Raw genomic sequence first — 19659 nt, 5'->3', positions numbered from 1 at the left:
ACAGAAAAATTCAGTTAATTGTATTATAAATGCCGGGTAACCGGTGCTACCGGTTTAAATTTACTGTTAATAAATTTAAAAATCGGTACACATGGTTATGTTTTTAAAAATATCCAAAGGTTCTTAAAAAAAGAGGAAAAAAAGAAACTAATAGTTTAGTTAATTGAACCGTAATCACCCTTAATTAGACATTAAAATAACAAATATCAAATATTTAACCCATGAATTATGCGATTTTACCAATCATTTATTTTTTTTCCCTTTAAGATTTTCTTGGGATCAGCAAGACTATTTATATAATTGGTCTTCCTCACTGATTAAATGGTTATGGCCATTAACCTTGCTCATCTTTTCTTCCACACTCTCTATAGTATGTTCCTTTCTCTTTAATATACTGATGCTCATTGAATCTATCCTTTATATTGATCTTGTTGTTACATTTAAGAATATTGAAAAACAAAAGTAGGCATGCTTAGTATGGAGCATTTGGTGAGTGATCAGGACTTCGAACCTATCCTTTCACATTGATCTTCTTGTTAAATTTAAAAATATTCAGAAAAGATAAACGGTCTCTTTCTTTGTAACCGAAGAAGTTCTTGGTTTCTTTTTCTTTTTTTTTTATTTGTTGCAATTACTTATAAATATAATAATAGAGAAACACCGCATTTTAATCTTTGTATGTGATTATTTTTTTTATTACAAATAAAGAGAGAAAAATCAAATTTGAGAATTTGTTTAAGTTCGGATAATTGTTATTATATTAACTTTATAGATACTAATTTTTATATATAATTAATTGCTGGAAAACCAAATATTATATGGGCAACTGATTTAGCGTCACATGATATCAATGTCACACATACATTTGAGTTATTAGATTTAGTAGATTTTATAAAATTGAATTAATTAATTAAGGAGAAGTCCAATAAATATATTTGGGTTTAGGTTCAATTAATACTAAAATGACTAGAATTAGTCACTTGATTTTGGTTGAATTTTAACATTATAAATTATTCCTATTTTTTATTTTTTTAATAGTGTAATATCTCTAATATTTTTTATCAACCGTAACTCAATAATCACTTGACGGAAATAAAAAAAGGAGTTAAAATGGATGAGCGAGTGTAGATGCCAACTAATAAAATTGAGCTTGAATAAAATTAATACTAAAATTACTGGAACTAACCGCTTGATTGATTTGACATTTATTTTTATAAAATTGTATATATCTCTCATGTTTTAGGGATACTTGTTGGATGAAATGCTTGCTAATGAGAATAAGTTATTAATTTTATTTTTTTTATTAAACAATAAAATTTTTATAGTATAATATACCATCGAATAATGACCCACCAATTAAATACATAATATTACAGTAGAAGACATTTAGTGTAGTACAAGAAATGGTGAAGATGGATATGAATGTGCCTAATAAAACAATAACACGTTTGGACAGCTGTTATGTTGAATTGCAGAATGCAAATTATTTTTTCTTACCATAAGAAATTATTTTACAGGAATATTCCAAAACAATATCTGATAAATGAATTCTTTTTTTTTTTTTTTAAATCTCTACCAAACTAGTTCTAACAAACAAAACAATGCAATATAAATTCCAGTTATTTCGTTACACAAATCACAAATAAAAATCATAATTACGTCATTTTTTGATCAGCGGTGATTTCTAATAAATTTATTTAAAAAGAAAAAGAAAACTAAATTCGTAGAACTAATTAAGCTATTTTTTGACAATAAAAATCAAATAATAAAGCTTCTAACATTGAAAATTCTGGTGGTGAAAGAGAGAAAGTTGAGAAGTTGAGGATCAAATTAATTAGATAAGGTTTATGCTTTGTGCTAAAAATAATCTCCGCATAATATCTTAATGATATGGACTTAACTTTATTTTACTCATTTTAAAAATTTAAATATTTACCTTAGGACCCATTTTGATGGACTTATTATTATCACCCAACACACAAAAACAAAATCTTGACTAAATTGCTGAATTTTGCTTCTTTCTTTTCAATAAGAGTTTGAATATATGTTGGTTAGCCGTATAGGGGGCTTGATCACTAAGTGGACTTATTATAATTTAAAAAGGTCTAATACTATTAAAAAAAGAATAAATAAATCAATAAATAATTTTGTGTTGATTGATATTTTGGCTAATTTTATTTTTTTTTAATTTAAGTAAATCAATATGATTTTAAAATTTTGTGATAGTTTATCTAATTCTTTTTACTATATTTAATATAGATTGGTATTATATATATATATATATATATATATATATATATATATATATTGAGATGTACTTTTTTATTATATTATTATTTTAATATATAGGGTGTTTATCTCAATATATATTTATTTATTTTTAACACCTAAAATATAAATTTAATATAAATTTATTTATTAATAAATTATTTTTTAATTAGATAATAATTAAAATACTAGAAAATAGTATTTTAATTATATTTTTAATATTATATTAGCTAATTAAATAATTTTTAATTAAATGATAATTTTAATTCTAGAAAATAGTATTCTTAATCATATATCTAATATTATATCAATTAATAGAATTAATGTTATAGAGTATATCCACTTACTAATATAGAATTTATTTGAAAATTTTATTTATTTTATTAAAATTTTAGCTAAAATTAATTTTATATAAAATTAATTATATAAAATTTAAATTAATTTTTATTTTATTTAAAACAAGATATGTTAGATTTGTAAATGAATTTATAAATTTTATGAATTTCTTAAAAACAATTATATGTAGTTACTATTATTTACATTTTTTTCTAAAAGAAAATATGTTGCAAATAGATACGACTGTAAGATCGACATTAGTCAGCTTCCAACTTTTTATGGCAGAGATCCAGGAGCCACCATGTGAACTATACTGCAATTCTACTGCTTCACACTATTCAATTATAAAACTGGAAAAGAAAAAAAAAAGGATAAATATATATTTCCATTTTATTTTCTTTTTCTTTTTTAATTTCTCACAGAGGGATGTTCTTGATCCCCTTTAAAATGCTTTTTATGGATCAGTAAGATTTTAGTTTATTTCTCTTAAGAAAAACATGCCAAAGAAAGCGGTGGACAAATCTATAATCTTTGTTTCACCTACCTTACCTGTCTGAACTTGTGATCTTCTCTTCTCAAACCCACATTTTATTTCTCTATTCTTTTTTTTCATGTTCTTTGATCTAATTTCATACTCCTGCTTCATTCTCTTTCTTTGCTCTCATTAATGTTTCAAGATTTCTTTTCTTTCTTCCCATTTGGGTATATAAATATATCATTACTCTCTCATTCTATCAATCAAATTTCTTACAATTTCTTGATTTTTCTGGGTCCTCTCTAAACACTTGCATTGTTAACTTTCTTTGGATAGTTTAAAGTTAATTCTCTGCTCTTGAACACCGTACAATTCATTATTACAGTATTACTGCTGGCAGCTACAGACACTATATAACACTTACCTTGCACCTCTTTCTCTCTCAATTTCTTGCTTACTCATCAAATCAATTTCTACACCTTCATTTCACATCTGGGTTCTCTTCAAAACTCGTACTTCTCTTCTGGGATTTTCTTATTTTACGTATGGGATTTATATGATTTATTAATTAGCATTATATTGGTGATGTCTCGTTTTAAATCACAGCCTCCTAGTTGTTGCTCAGAACCATCTTCTTCTTCTTCTGTAGCATCAACTGAACTAAAGCTATACCAAGCTTTCATCTTTTCTGTTCCAATCTTCTTCACTTTCGTTCTCCTCTTCTTGTTTTACTTGTTTTATCTTCGCCGCAGAAGAGTTGATTGGGCCTCACTTCGAATGAGAGCTAATTTGCAAGGCAGCGATAATATCTTTAGAGTAAGATCTTACCCTTTAGAATTTTTAATTTTTTCTAAAAATTAATGTGATCTTATATATTTATTTGAATATGTATGTGTTAATGTTCATATCTTTGTCACTTGGGGTTTAGCAGGCTGAATTGGGCTTGAAGAAAGAGGTGAGAGAGATGTTGCCCATTATTGTTTACAAGGAGAGCTTCTCTGTTAAAGATACACAGTGAGTAGGCTTTCTTTGGTTCTATTGTTAGTTTCATGTTTTAATTTTATGCTGATTTATATGCTCTTTTGGCTATTAATTCTTTTGTTAGTAGTGTTCAACTTTCAGATGTGAATCGATTTGTTCTCTTCATTTGCTATTAGTCTTGTTGAACCAAATGATTTTGTTTACTTGAGTTGCTAGTTATGTAAGCTCAATTAGCTTAACCGGAGTTTCTTAGACTTTATGCATATGATAGATGCATTTAACTTTCATGTAACCAAGAGATAATAGGAGAAAATACTCTTCGCATCGGAGTTCGACCCTCTGATCCTCTCAAAGCAGTTAACATGGAGAATCAACTGTCTTAAAGCAGTTGAATTTTGGATCTCCTCACGAGTTAGCTCCTTTGTCATAAAAAAAAAAAGATTAATTTGCATTTTCCATATAAAATTTGTCTTTGTAAAGTGTAGCTGTGTCGCTGAGAGTGATAGGCTGTTTTGCTAATGCTGTCATGACTAATTTACAGTAGAATGGACTCTTTATAGCAATGTTGCTACTTAGCTTCTACTCTAACCCATTCATTAGATTTTCCATGGAGAACTGTTTATTGATGTCATTGATGATTGTGCATCATGACTTCATCAGTGAATTAGATTTAGGCAAAAGACAAAAATTAATCTTGAGTGCTATGGCAAGTGTGTGCTGGTTGGGGGATCAAATCTTGCACTTTGGGATCAAATACCTTCTGTACATGAATCGTGATGTTACTTAAGTCTAAATTTGGTTAACAAATTATTCAAAATGTGCGCACACAATACTTGCTTGTTGAAATCTTTTTTCTTCTTCTTTTTATGGTAGTATTAACGTGAATTGATCTTGAAATTTTGCGCATCATTAAGATTCATGAAATAATTGCGGCAGCTCCAATGATGTCTGATGGCCTAGAGGATGAAATTATGTCTTATATGATCTGATAACATATGTGGTAAATGCCTTAACTTATTATCTAATCAAGTTCTGTTTCTACTTTGTTTAATCGTTGAAAGGAAAATAAAAAAACTTTGAACCTATAGTATTAAGGGGCCTTAAGTAATTCATATCTTTCATAGTTAGTATGAAATCCAGATCTTCCTGATGAGGAGCCTGTTGTATGATTGCAGATGCCCAGTATGCTTGGGGGACTACCAAGCAGAGGATAGGCTTCAGCAAATACCTGCATGTGGTCACACATTTCACATGGTGTGCATTGATCATTGGCTTGCCAATCATACTACTTGCCCTCTCTGCCGCCTTTCCCTCGTTGCACCTGCTAAAGTTCCAACTGAATCACCTAATAATCAAGTAGAAGCTGGTCAGGAATCTTTTGTGGCAGTGAGTGGTGGTGAAACATCTGCTCAATCAGGTTCAGGGCCAGGTTCTTGTGGAGAATCAAATTCTAGAGGACTCTCCGAACCAAGGAATGAAGACTCTGGAACTGCTCATAGCTCTGCTGAGGAAGAGGAAAGAAGATCCCAATCTGCTGATCAGGGGAAAGAAGTTAGAGATGAAAAGAAGGAATCTGAAGAGCGTGAAAACATCAGAGAAGTATCTCGGTAAATTGTAATTCTTTATGCACTAGCTTAGTATATCTATTAGCTACACAAATATTCTTTTTGAGGAAGTCTTTTCAAGTTTAGAAGCTGTTTATTTGAATTTGACCAACTCAAATTTCAGTTGCGAGTATCGTTAAAGTTCTGGAATTGACAGAGAACTGAGCCTTTATATACATAATAATTCTCATCCTCAATGATAGTAAGATGTAAACACCCTCAATTGTAATAAGATGTTGAACAAGTAGAAACTGCTTATATATACTAGTTTTAGGATCAGCTATTGATTTTCCGTGAGACTATATATGTAAGAGTAAACCTATGTTTTCTGGAATGTAAGGAAGCAGTGAGAATCTATTATTAACCTGTTGAATTAGGAAAACTGATCCATGCAGTTGACCCCAACTAGTTTTGAGGTTAAGGCCTTAAATGAGTTATTTTATTTTGTTTTGTTTTGTTTTTCCTCTTTTGAGCTTAGTGAGAGTTGAATCCTAACACCACTCTTAAAGTGGTCTCAACTTATCACTAAGCTAAAGTGCCGAAGGCTTTCTTGAGTTGAGTGAACCTAATATCTACAACCTGCCATTATATTGTATTTACAGAGTCCGGTTAATCAGAAAAATTCATGTTATGTAATCTTAAGAGAAGATTTCCGTATTGAAATCCTTTTCTGTTGTCTGTGGTTTTGTCTATCAGGAGCTGAAGCTCAAGGATGAAGTGAGAGAATGGAGCTGACTATGCCTTAATGGACCTATTTACTGCCTCACCTAATGCTGTCAGAATGAAAAGATTGCGGAAAACCTTCTGAAAAGATGTTGACATTGCAGATGCAAAATCCATTTCTTTTCATTAAGAAGGGAGCTTTCCAAAGGAATAGCTCCTTGATGACTATGTCAGGAAATGCGGTTGCCATTGAAAGCATAATTGGTGGATGTAGTGAGATAGGTGCAGGGCATTGCAGGTTAGCTGCCATTCTATTTGCACATCAGGTTTTCTTTTCTGTATTTATAGTTTAGCTGTGACTACTGCCTTGTGTGTATGATGTAGGTCAGGAGTGAAATTCAATAGTTAGTGAGGGAAGTGTACAATTTTCTTTAAAAGATTTTGTTGACAATTTTTGTTGCACGATATTTTCAAACTTCTTTAATCTGGCATGTCTTCAGCACATATCAATATTATAACAAGGATAGATATTAAACTATTGACCTGGTATATTGTTACATGATAGGCCTGGCCACGGTTTATGAACCGGCGATTCCGGAGCAGTTTGGAACTGGTTGGTTCTAATTTACGGTTCTGGTTTCGACAGATCCAGCAGTAAAAAGAAAAAGAGAAAGTGTTGAAAGAACATCTATAGTAATAAAGTACTAACTAAAATTAATAAGAAATGAGATAGTGTTAGAAAACTTGTGTGAAAAACAAAAGTTATGGATAATAAATAAGTTGTATATGTATATAGCAATTTTAGAAAGAAATAATAATATTTAGAGTGAGATAAAACTAGATAATAATTATAGATATATATCTAAGAGAAATAAATTTTTTTATAGATAATAAATAATTTTAAAAGGAGATAATAAATAAATTGTATATTTATATAGTAAAAATTTATAAATAATCTTTCTATGTATTGGAATCAAAATTGCCAGTTTCAGTTCCGGCCGAAAAAATAAACCGATTTTGAACCAATTTTTTTCTAATTTTAAGCTTGATTGAGCTCGGACCGATCCTATTTTAACCGGTCTAGTTTTCAGCTCGAATCAGATCGTGGCCAGATCTATTACAAGGCATGATTTATTGTCTGAAAAATTCACATTGAGTCATATAATAAGAAAGAGCTTAGTTGCTTAATCCCCTTCATTGTCCATTTTTCAATTTACATTAGTACTTAACAAAAAAAATTGACTCACCTACCATCATCTTGGTATTCCTCAACTGTTTATATCTTAAAAAAGAAACGTTTCCGTTTCACCTTATATAAAATGTTATGGCAATACAATTATTAGTTAAGGTTGCATATGGATAAGTAGAGAGATTGAGCACAAAACTTGTTATTGAAGAAAATAAAAATAAATAAAGAGATTAATCGCCATGTAAATCTTTATTTTATAATGAATATAAATAGATAATTATTTTTATTATATAATGCGATTTTACTAACATGTGTAAGTTAGATACATGCACCTAAAAGATATTCGATAATGAATTTGGAAAAGTCAATTTTATGAATAAACCAAATTTTCCATTCAAAATTTCACATAGCACCAAATAGGAAGGAAACTAGAAAAGAAAATATTTAGATGCTAAATTTTTTTTTTTTTACTTGCTGTAATTCTTATTCATCTAATGGTGCATATAATACTTATATAAAACCGCCTCTTGATTAGAATATAGTTTTATAAAAATATTATATGTCACATCATATGGACAGTAATTGAAACAAATAAAAATAGATTATATAGCATTATTTAAGTACAAACCATTATCCAAGGCATTGTCTTCCCCAATTTGTGGAGTCAAGATAAAATTATAAAATTAAAAACCCTTGTATATTTATATATTTATTTCAATTCTTATAGTTTCATCAAAATTTTATTCCTATATATATATATATATATATATATATATATATTAATTTTTGAAATATAAATTTTTTGAACATGTGTATTTAATTTTTAGTAGATAAAATTCTTATTTTGACACATCAGGTTAAATTTTTATATTAATTTTATAATTTTTTATTAATTTATTAATTAATAAGTTATATTCTTAATTAAATATTCACTCTAATTTAAAAAACATACTAATTATATTTTAATATTATATTAATTAATAAGTTATATTCTTAATTAAATATTCACTCTAATTTAAAAAACATACTAATTATATTTTAATATTATATTAATTAATAAATAATTTCTTAATAAGATAATGATATTAATTTTATCTTAAAAATAATATATTAATTATATTTTAATATTATGTTAACTAATAAATTAATTTCTTAATTAGATAATAATTTTAATTCTTAAAAATAGCATTTTAAATTATATTTATAGTATTATATTTAATAATAAATTAATTTTTAATATATAATATACGAGTAAAAAATTAATAATCTTAATTCAAAACTACAAGCATAACATATTGTTAGAAAAAGCTAATGATAAAGAAAAGGTGAACTCTACTTTTTTGATTTTTATACTTAAGTGACATTTAAAAATGAGATGAGTTTTTTAATTAATATAAACAAAATACAATTTTAAGTGACACGACCTTTATGTCCTTTTCAAGCCATAGCAATTAGATTGCCAAGAAATTTTGGACAAAGTCACATTCTATGCAAATTTGCTCAGCTGCTCGATGAATTTTAGAATGGGCCGTTTATAATAATTTTTATATATTTATTAATATAAATTATAAATTATAAATTTATTTATATAATATTTTAATATAAAATTTATATACTAAAATTTTGTAAATTTTATTGATAAAAAAGTATTAAAAGAAATTATATCTCCATAAAATTTGATATTTTATAATTCATGTAGTTGTTACTGTGTTTTCTATTTTCTTGATTACATTAATCTGTTTATATTGTTTTCAGAAATAAAAAATTTATATTATTTATTTAATAGGTTATTTTTAAAATTTTTATCAATTTATTTTAAATATAAATATTAAATTTAAAATAAATAAATTTATTTTTTAATTTATAATTTTTAAACTATAATCTATAAATCTCATATATACATGCGATGAATTTATAACTCATAATATATATGAATCTACAAGTAATTTTATAAATTTAAATTATAATATGATAATATTTAGAGAAAAAATATTGAAATTACTTCTAATTTTTGGAAATATAATTTTTTTATATTTATTCTTAATTATTTTGATTAAAATTTCTATTATTTTAATATATAGTATTTTTCTTATAAAAGTATTAACATATTCTTAAAAAATAAATTTAGTAGTGTAGTAAAAAGAGATATCAAATATAATAAAAATTATAAAAATTAAAGTAAAAATATAATAAATTTGTAATATAATATAATATAAACTAAAAATAAAATATAAAAAATGTTTCATCTATTTTTGACAAATTTATATTTAGTGTTAATTTATTTTTTGATTTATTATTTATTTAATAATATAAAATATTAATAATATATAATTAAATAATTTATAACTTCATAATTTATCAAAATACATATTTATTTTTATTTTTAATCTTATTTCTTATGTATATTTTAATATTAGATACATAATCGTTTATGTTATCGAGTCCATGATATAATAATCCGACGGGATAGAGAAAAAAAAAAGAAAAAAGAAAAAGAATAAGGCAATTATGCCACGCTGCTGAAGTAGCAAATAAGTTGCAGAAAATAGATGACTGGGTGGGTCAAACGGTCAACAGAAATTACAATAAAAAAATATCCCTTTTATTTATTTTCTCTGTATCTCTCTTTCTCTCTTAAAACTTCAATCTCTTTTCCTCAAATTTTCTCGGGTAACTAACTCAACAGGTAAATAATCATCCCTTTTTAGTAAAAGTATGTTATGATCTGTTTCAAAAATCTAACCTTTCAGTTAGTTCTTATATGTTTTGATCTTTATATTGTTTTGCTAGCCCCTAACAAGAGTGTGATTGCGATTCTTTGATTTGATGGATAGTTTACAGTATCTTTGCTGGATCTTTGACTTCATACTACCGAGTCTTGTTTTTCTTTTTGTTACCACTTTTTTAAATAGTGGCGTTTACCTTTTATGTTGTAGATTGTAGTTTTGAGTTGACTGTTGAGCTTTTGATGGAGAACCCTAAGTTCTTTGGTGCGTATCTGCTCTTTTATACAACTTATTTGCTTTGAGATAAGTTTTTTGTTTATTGGGTTTTTGCTAAATCTTACAAATTTATAGGTAGCACCCAGAAAGAGGTAGTGCTGTTTGTTAATGTTGCTGGGGTTTGAGGTCAGGCATGAGGGGCTTCTTCCTTGAATTAGCTGAAGCACTATTTGTGGACTTACCTAAAGCACTCTTTCTCGACTTTGAAGACTTCATTGAAGAACTATGTTGGTATTTATTGGATGCTCTTGATTTTGTTGCTGATGAGTTTCTTGCTTTTTGTTTGATTTTTGCATCTTATCTTCAAGAATTTCTTGGGTTTCTCTTTTTCCAATTCGCGGTCACTTAAAATGAATTATATAGATTGATGTATAGTGTAATCAAGTGGTTGAGACTAAGACTAGAAGTAAAGATTTTTGAGTTTTTTTTTAGCAGTGCTTAGTAAAGATTCACTTGAATGGGTTCAATTCAAAATACTGTTCATTATTGTTGTGTGTCTAGAGGTAATCGGACCTTATATGTTTATAGTGGGGGAGATCATGAAATTGAGAATTTGGCAGCTTTGTCATTGGAGTGTACTCCTGCATATCACAAGTGGTATTTTGAGACAATGGGAAAGAGGACTTTTGGGTTTTTAATTGAAGACGGTTATGTCTATTTCACAATTGTTGATGAAGGTCTTGGAAATGCAGTTGTACTTCACTTTTTAGAGCATGTGAGAGATGAATTTAAGAATGCTGCTAAAAAGGGTTCAAGAGGAAGTTTTTCAGGGTTGAGCTCAATCAATGTACAAGAACAGTTAGTGCCTGTCGTTCGCCGATTGATAACTTCGTTGGAACATGTGTCTGAAAGTGGCAATGATTGGAAAACTGAAACTTCCTCATCAGAAAATATGGGCCTCTCTCCATCACCAAGTGATGCAAATGGACTAATTGAAATTCATACTTCTACTAAAGCTCCTTTGTTGGGAAAATCTAACAAGCAAGAGAAGAAGAAGTCCAAGGATCATGTCATTGTAATGAGAGATATTGAGTTGGAGGAGCATAGAAAATCTACAGATAGAGGAGTTAGAGTTGATTCAACCTCGTTGGATTCTAATAACCAAGGTGGAGTAGCTTCTGCAATGTCATTACAGAAGGATATGGGTTCTATGAGAATCAGGTCAAGTGCTCAAAGCATCCGAAAGAAGTGGTGGCGGCAAGTAAGGATTGTCCTTGCCATAGATGCTGCTGTTTGTTTGATACTATTTGTAATCTGGATGTCAATCTGTGGTGGTTTTGGATGCACCCGTTGATTCTTTAACAGAAGCTAGAGAGTTTCACATCATTTTACAGACAGGGTGCTTGTCAACAGTATATAAGAATCAGTTTTTGTTGAGTGCACATGAGCAATATATCAATTTCAACCTTGCCACTAGGTTTAATATTCTGTTATGGAGGTTTGTGCTTAAAATTACATGGCGGAACCATGTCAACGGATTCTCTCAAATGTTCAACACCTTTAATACGGACATAGATGAAAATTTGCAAGTGTATCTTGATCTTCATTGGAGGGCTTTATGTTGCTTCTTGTATTTATGATATGTTTGTAATTACAGATACAATATAACATGTGTAGTATCTATCTGTCCCAATCTGTTTCTTTCCATTTGTAAAAATTAAAGTTTGAAGCATCAAATGTGTCTGATATTTTCAGCATATTCTTCTGCATAGTGGATCTTGCTTTTCTGGTGGCTTCCAACCTGTTCTGTTTCTTGATAAGTTTGTTTGTTAATTGATAGGATTACAGCATTTAAATCTCACTATTTCTATGCTCAAAGAATTGAACTGGGAAAACTGAGGCAAATTAGAAACAGGATTTGGAGATGTATACACTTGGACTTCTTAACTTTTGGTGAAACTAGGATATGAGGATTGTAAATCCACATTCATGTGTGTGATTTAGAGGTGGTTTGGATTGGGGGATTTTAAATAAGAGATTTATAAAATTCATAAATTTAACTTAAATTCATTGTTTGACAATTAAAAAAAGTAGTCTAAATCTGTAGATTTTAAGAAATTTTTTATCCTCTAAATATTTTTATTTTTAAGATTTTAATTTTTCAGCTATGAGGTGGTTTACATTCTAAAATCCTCTATTTAAAGAATGATAACTGTTATAATAATTTTTTTTTATTTCAATATTTTTCCTGACAAATTTATATTATTCTGAAATTATTATTAATTTTAAATAATTTTTTTATTTTTTATATTCAATTCAAACTGTAAAATTTTAAAAATTTATAAATTCTAGAATTCCAACCGATATTCAAAAAAAGAAAGTCACTTTAGGAAAGTGCTTCCTAAATTTTTCTTTTTAAGTTTTGAAATTTTTTTTTTTCTTAAAATCAAATGAATTGATTTTTATTTTTTAAAAGCAGGTTTGGCAAATACAATTTATGAAAAAATTTTAAAGATAATTTATTAAATTAAAAAGTTTAAATTTATGTTTTTATAATTTGAGAAACATAATAGCTTTAGAATTCAAAAAATAAATATATTTTTCATAGAAATAAAACCATTTTTTCCCCTAGAGCTTGCCTTAGTGCTGCCAAATTAGAAGGTTGAATATAGCAAGACAGGATAATTTAAAATATTTTGTTCATAACTGATGTGTCCAAATAAATATTCGCAAGTATACGAACCGAATGGTAGTTCAGGTAAGCTCACCACGAAGTCAATCTCACAAGAAATTATAGATCATATATAATAAAAACCAACTATCACACAAATTACTAAAAGTAAATATAAACACTCTAAGTCAATGTTTTGATAATGATCTTAGTTTAATAAAAGAAATTAAATAACCAGAAAGTAAATATGCAACTAGAATGATTAATATGAACTATATGATAAAATAGCATTTAGTCTAGCTTTTATTAGTAATCCTCTTAATTCTTTTAAGCTCTAATTTAACAAATGAGATGGTGATGTGTTTATTCCCTAAGTCACTCAAGCTAATGATGCAACTTAGGTTTTTTAACCAACATATGTTAAAGTAAAGATGATGTCTCTAATACTTTTAATTTAAAGATTTTCATAACACATATTACTATTAAATTGATATGATGGTCAATCAATAATAATAGATGAAACTAATGAACATATGAAAGAAAAGAAATCATTCATTAAACTCAAAATATATAAGGTTCATACATAAGTAAAAAGTCAAACTAAATACTTATGGGACTTAGCCTAACATACTTAATCCAATGATCATTGTAATTAAATAGAAAGACTTAAGATTCATAAAACAGAAAATTAAAACTCCCTCAACGTTCAAAGGCTCTTCAAGGAATGAAGAAGATTGGTTATCTTTCTCCACGTCTTCGAAAAGCTTCTCTGAATCTTCAAAGAATGATGCAATACAAGCTAGCAAGATGTCAAAGATGATGAACTCCAGAATTTTCTGCAGAGAATAGTGAAACCCTTCTTCCTCGAGATCCAGTAGCTAAAGGAACTGCCTATTCTAATTCACCTCTACTTCTTGTAGAGATTTCCTTCTTTTGAGTTCTTTTCTCCACACACAACTCTTATAGTTTATCCCTTATTGTCCTAAACAAACTAAACAACTCAAATGATAATTATCAACTAATTACATAATAATTACTTAAACTCCCCTTTTTTGGACCTTAATGAATTAAGCTAGGCCCAAACTATTAATAGCCCACGTGTCTGATTCTCGAGCTTTTAATAGCTGCAGTCCAATTACGCCCATTAGTGCGTTTTAAACTCAAATTTTTCTTTTTTGCATTATTTTCTAAATTTAGACAAGAAAAACTAAAATGAGGTAAAACACATCTTTATACCATATTATATATAGAAACAAATCATTAATACTTTAAAATACTTTTAAATATCTATATACAATTTAGATCGATCAATAACCTTGTATTTTATTATCTTTTCTTATAGGCTTGCTAATTATTTCTCTTACAATCCCTTTTACGTATTCTACTTTCATGCCAAATGAAAAGTTCGGGTCGGGTGGATGGATCAGAGTCTTTGCCCAGTGGTAAGACAAGACCTCTCACCAACTTTTTTTTTTTTTTTGGAAGACCTCTTATCAACTTAGGATGCGATGTCGGATTTCAATTTTATTATTTTATTATTGTTTATTATAAAATTAGAGATGAAAAGCAATCGAAAATTAAATTTAAAAAATTAATTAATTGACTGCTCGATTCAGTTTTTTTCTTTTATATACAACCAATTAACCGAACTGCTTTTAGTGGATTTTTTGTCGTTAACTGAAAATTGGTGATCAAATATATAATATATATATATATTTGTATATATTGGCTCAAGAGTCTGTTGACTGAATCATCATCATCCCAAGTTATAATCCTCCACCCAAATGCTTGCAGATTGCAGAATTCTTTTCTTTAACTCAATTCATATAATGAACATTTACCTTGCAAATTTAAGGATTAGCTCATCTGTTTTCTCATTGCAACATATAAATTTACATTGCAAATATGGTTAAACAATTTACATAGATTTGAAACATGCAAAGCTGACAAGATATGGAAATTTCTATTACAACACTAGAAAGAATCTGTTAGTAAGCTAGTATCAACCAGTACATTGCACTGTCAAATCTCCAACTGTTAGTTCTTCACTTGAAAAGAAAATGCTATGCTTCCATGATTCTTTGACTGTAATCCCTTTTCAATCTCTTGCTTTCAAGAAGTCTGAGATCTGGAAAATGCTGACAGGGTTTTGGAGAAGAACATATGTTGAACCCCTTCAGCCCTGATTATTGGGAAAATGATCCCGGAAGCAACCTGAAGTAAGAAACAAAAATTGTCATGAGATGGAAGTGCCAAGCCTGAGTACGAGTTTGGTTTAAGCAGAAAACAATGAATGTTAGCTAGAATTTGTTGGAACTGTAGTTAGCTATGCATACTTTTATCATTCTTGCTCCCATCCACATGCCTTTAGCTGAAGGCAATGGAAATATCAAGCGGCCAACGCCATAGATAGCCACAGCAAAAAAGTGGGCAACCAAGCTCAATGGACGAGGGTTTAGTCCCGAGAGTAAAGCGATGGGTCCATTTGAAAATACGCCTCCGAGACTCAAATAGTCAAAACAGGCTTGACGCATCTCATTTCGAGCTGGATCATGGGATGCACTGAACACCTTGTACAAGGCCCCTGCCAAAGTATTTATGGTAGATGCCACTGGCTGCAGGGTAAAGAAAAGGCATATATTGTAGAATCAGTGTGTTTTATTATCTTTCCACACAAAATCCTGACGAACAGAAAACACTAGTTGGCTTACCTTGCGAAGTGAGTAGAAGGATTTAAGGTATTCACAAAGGGCTGATGCATCAGTTAAATCATGAAGAGGCTTGAGAAGGTTTCTCAGTACCACTATATCAGAAAGTGCCACAGTCATTCCTCCACCGGTTAAAGGATGCCTCATATTAAATGCATCACCCAGAAGAAGAGCACCCGGAGTGGGATGAGGAGCTGCAGGCATGCTTCTATTAGGCATTGTTCGTATCTTTCCTTTCTCAATGGCAGAAATGAAAGCTTCTGATAGCACAGGGGGAATCTGAAAAAGGCAGGCTCCTATCATTAGTCCAGAAAATCATAGAGAAGTGAATTTGCATATATTTATATGTACTTTATTAGTATGTCAAGCAAACATCAAATACCTGGGGAGCTACCACAGATTTCAAGTAGTTGGCCATGTCGCCATTTGAAATGGAAGGTAGTTTTTGGCCAGCTGGTATGTCGACCAAACAACGAATTTCAGAGCTACTGATACGATAGAACAAGATCGGAGAAGGGTCTGCCAGAATAACATGTCCATGATTTGGATATGGCAGCTCATAATTCTCCAAGATCAAAGCAACAAAACAAGAGGGGATGTCAACCTGCATAATTTATATTTTGCCTCAGACCCCACGAAATAATTTTTTTTTAAAGTGCTGTATATCTGCAGAGTTTCTGACAAAAAAGAAAGTAAGTTCTTGAAACATAATCTTAACCTTGGGGTTGCAAAGGGAGCGTCGCAAATTTGAGAAGCAACCATCACAAACTATTGTCAGTGGAGCAGATGCAGTAAGCTCTTCACCATTTTTGGTTTTGTATTGCACACCCTTGATAGTCCCCTTTACTTCCAATAGTGATGTTACTGTTCCTTCTTCCAATCTTACACTATAAAGAAAAATATAAAGAATCAGGATTCGTCCTGCCAAAGTATTGGAAGAAGTATGTAGACTAAACGGAATATGAGGGCACAGAGGAAGATTACTTGGGTAGAGAAGCAGCTTTTTCCCTCATCCTTTGAATGAAGCGTCCATTGTGAAAGCTTCTTCCTGAAACATCTGAATCAAAGCTTTCCAATGGATAGGAAAGTTTAGTGCTCCTCCCGTTCTTGTAAAGAGCATATCCAAATACCTGTTGAGCATCAATTTCTTCTACACAATCTGCAAGCAGTATGCATACATGATGTGAATTGGAGCAAAAAAATCTGATAGCAATAGAGACTTGGACAGAAAGATTGCTAGAATGTATATGCATTTCTTGATTACCTTCAAGGCCTAACTCGATCAGTTTCAGGTAGCCACCAGGCTGCAAGAGTTCCCCTACAATTCTGTCTTGCAGACTCAAGTCTCTTTCAATCACATGCACTCTTCGTCCATCCTGCAATTTCAGGAACGAAATAGATCAGGTTAAGGATAAGCATTCCTTCTGAACTCAGTTCTACACTTATGGTAACTGCAGTCAAGTCTGATATCCTAATGGGCAAGTAGCTAGTAAGCGATTGACATATAAAGAAGAACAAGAATTAAAAAAAAAAAAAAATCCACCTTGCCAAGAGTGTAAGCAAGAGCAGAACCAGCAACACCTGCTCCCACAATAATTATATCAGTACTCATGGATTTTTCTGACAGGCTTATTCCGTTTTCATAGTAATGGCATTTTTCATCTCTGGCATTCTCCTCCCTTGAAACTCCCATTTTTCTTGTTCTTGCTGATCTATACAACAATACAAATAATAATGCAGAAGCTACGATCATTGCTCCCACAAGATATTGATATTCCATCTCTGAAAACTGAAAAGATCGGATATCTTTTCCTACTTTGTTGCTTGAGTTCTGAAATTGTAAGTAAGCTGTGCTTGAAACTGACAACCTGGGCTTGAAATATATAGTTAAATTAGTCAAAGAATTGCTAAGAACAGGTCTTCAAATGGTGGGAAAAAATTGATCAAATGGCGAAGCAAGTTTTGTAATGTGGGATGTAGACAGATGCATGGGTGAACTATTGGAATTAATAAAGCTGAAAATGCCGTCAAAAGATGTTGAAAACAAGGGGATTGAAAAATACTATTGATTTGAAATAGTAAAAATGAGAATGAGTCAATGGTGAAGAGTATTTCTTTGTCTTCTACTTTAATTCTTGAAAATAACTAAAATAAATCTTTCCTATAAAGTCCATTGGATGGTTATGTATAATTTTAATACTATCTTATTGATATTAGAATATTTTTCATTGTTATTTGATTGAAAAATTATTTATTTATTTTTATATAACTAATAAATGTATCATATATATTTATTAATTTTAAATAATTGAATATATCTGGATTATTCAATATCAAAACATAGAAACTCATTTATTATATATCATTTACTTATTTTTTGTTATATACATACGTATTAAATAGACTAAAAATCAAATAAACCTAAATATTTTTATGTTTTTTTAGATTTGTCCAAACCTTTTAATTCTAATAATTTAACTCTAATTTGAAAAATTAATTTTAATTGTATCCAGCTGGGTTAAACTAATAAATTGGTTTGTGTCTATAGTTGACGTGTTTATCACAATGATTTATTTTTTCTGATGTGAAAAGTAATAATAAAAAGAGTAAAACTTAAATTGTTTTTTTTTATTATCAATTTAAAACTTTAATTTTTGGAATGAAAAAAGTTATTTGTAGAGATATCACGAATTTGAAGGAAGATTACAGTAGCTCGCAGCTTTATAAGAGAGGTGTACGAGACATTGCCACACAAACAATGATATTATTAAGAATATTGTTCCATTTTTCTAGTTGGCAGACAATTGAGCATATATACAACATAAATTTATAATTTAATCCAATTGGATATAATTGAAATCAAATTTTCAAATTAAAATAAAATTGTAATCGTGAACGAAATTTTGAAGCTCTCCATCTAAAAAGAACAATTATATGAGATTTATAGTGCGTCATTTTCCTATCGAATTAGTAAACAAAATATATTATTCTGTTTAAAATATCGTAAATGATGATACAAGACTCCGTCCTCTGTCGTACATATCCATTTTTGGGCTTCACATATTGTTTTATTTTGAATATTACAAGTCACCATCCCTATAGACTTTTATTTTCTATTTAAAATATTTTGATATTAAAATTAAAAAAAAAAATATTTGATATCTTTTCAAGGTAGATTTGAGAAAAATCAATTTATATAAATCAAAAGAATATTATATATGTTAATGAGGATATTTATGGACTAATTAATTGACAAATATTAATTAATGATGGTGTTCTTGCTGGATTTTGTTATTACTATTGCTAGGTTTTATTACTACTATTAATTAATATTTTTATTGTTGATATTGTTATTGTTCATTGGGTATGGTGATGCTAATGAGACAGTTTTGTCCAATGTGGATATGTTAATGGGCAGAATAGGTGACAATATTTACAGGGTGTGACATTGTTGAATGTAGCTTGGTAATATTAGAAATTGATATTTATTTATTTGTTTATTAATTTATTATGAAATTAATTATGAGTTTGTTAAACTTAATTTAAAAATTAATTAATATTTCTTGTTTTTTTTATTGCATTTACACCTTTTAGGAAAGTGCAATACATTTCTTTTGATAAAAAAGGATTAAATGGGCCAAACTTACTAAGTTGTGTGCTAAATTAGCTTGCAAATGTTAAAAGAGGTGATTTGGATTTCAATGATAAATGTATGGATTCTTTTTATATACAACTAGATAGATTATCCGTGCGATACTATAGGCAGAATCTAATAATATTGAATAAATTATAAATATGTTGAACTTTAAAATATAAAATGCT

General features: G+C 29.1%; 3 protein-coding genes across 4 annotated transcripts; 2 read left to right on the top strand and 1 right to left on the bottom strand.

Moving 5' to 3' along the window:
* Positions 1–2981: 2981 nt before the first annotated feature.
* LOC8281342 (RING-H2 finger protein ATL7) lies at positions 2982–6865 on the top strand. 2 transcript variants are annotated; one of them, XM_048371419.1, is made up of 4 exons: positions 2982–3895; positions 4008–4093; positions 5236–5667; positions 6361–6865. In XM_048371419.1, the coding sequence occupies exons 1-4, from the start codon at positions 3665–3667 to the stop codon at positions 6365–6367; spliced, it is 756 nt and encodes a 251-aa protein (XP_048227376.1). In that variant the 5' UTR covers positions 2982–3664; the 3' UTR covers positions 6368–6865. The 2 variants fall into 2 exon arrangements, with proteins under 2 accessions (XP_048227376.1, XP_015576380.1); XM_015720894.3 differs by having other exon boundaries at positions 2985–3895; positions 4011–4093.
* Positions 6866–10049: 3184 nt separating this feature from the next.
* LOC8281343 (phytolongin Phyl1.1) lies at positions 10050–12215 on the top strand. Its single transcript, XM_015720892.3, has 3 exons — positions 10050–10202; positions 10453–10506; positions 10594–12215. Exon 3 carries the CDS (start codon positions 10976–10978, stop codon positions 11810–11812), a length of 837 nt encoding a protein of 278 aa, XP_015576378.1. The 5' UTR covers positions 10050–10202; positions 10453–10506; positions 10594–10975; the 3' UTR covers positions 11813–12215.
* A 2922-nt stretch (positions 12216–15137) lies between these two features.
* Positions 15138–17665, bottom strand: LOC8281344 (squalene monooxygenase SE1-like). The gene is made up of 7 exons (XM_048371079.1): positions 17381–17665; positions 16822–17213; positions 16556–16724; positions 16220–16441; positions 15841–16116; positions 15466–15744; positions 15138–15343 (listed from the first exon to the last, which is right to left on the bottom strand). The coding sequence occupies exons 1-7, from the start codon at positions 17615–17617 to the stop codon at positions 15242–15244; spliced, it is 1677 nt and encodes a 558-aa protein (XP_048227036.1). The 5' UTR covers positions 17618–17665; the 3' UTR covers positions 15138–15241.
* Between the last annotated feature and the right edge of the window lie 1994 nt (positions 17666–19659).

This window comes from Ricinus communis, chromosome 2 (assembly GCF_019578655.1).
Source record: "Ricinus communis isolate WT05 ecotype wild-type chromosome 2, ASM1957865v1, whole genome shotgun sequence".
Lineage (NCBI taxonomy): Eukaryota > Viridiplantae > Streptophyta > Magnoliopsida > Malpighiales > Euphorbiaceae > Ricinus > Ricinus communis.
Note: the sequence above shows the minus strand (reverse complement) of the source record. Positions and strands in the feature narration are given on the sequence as shown.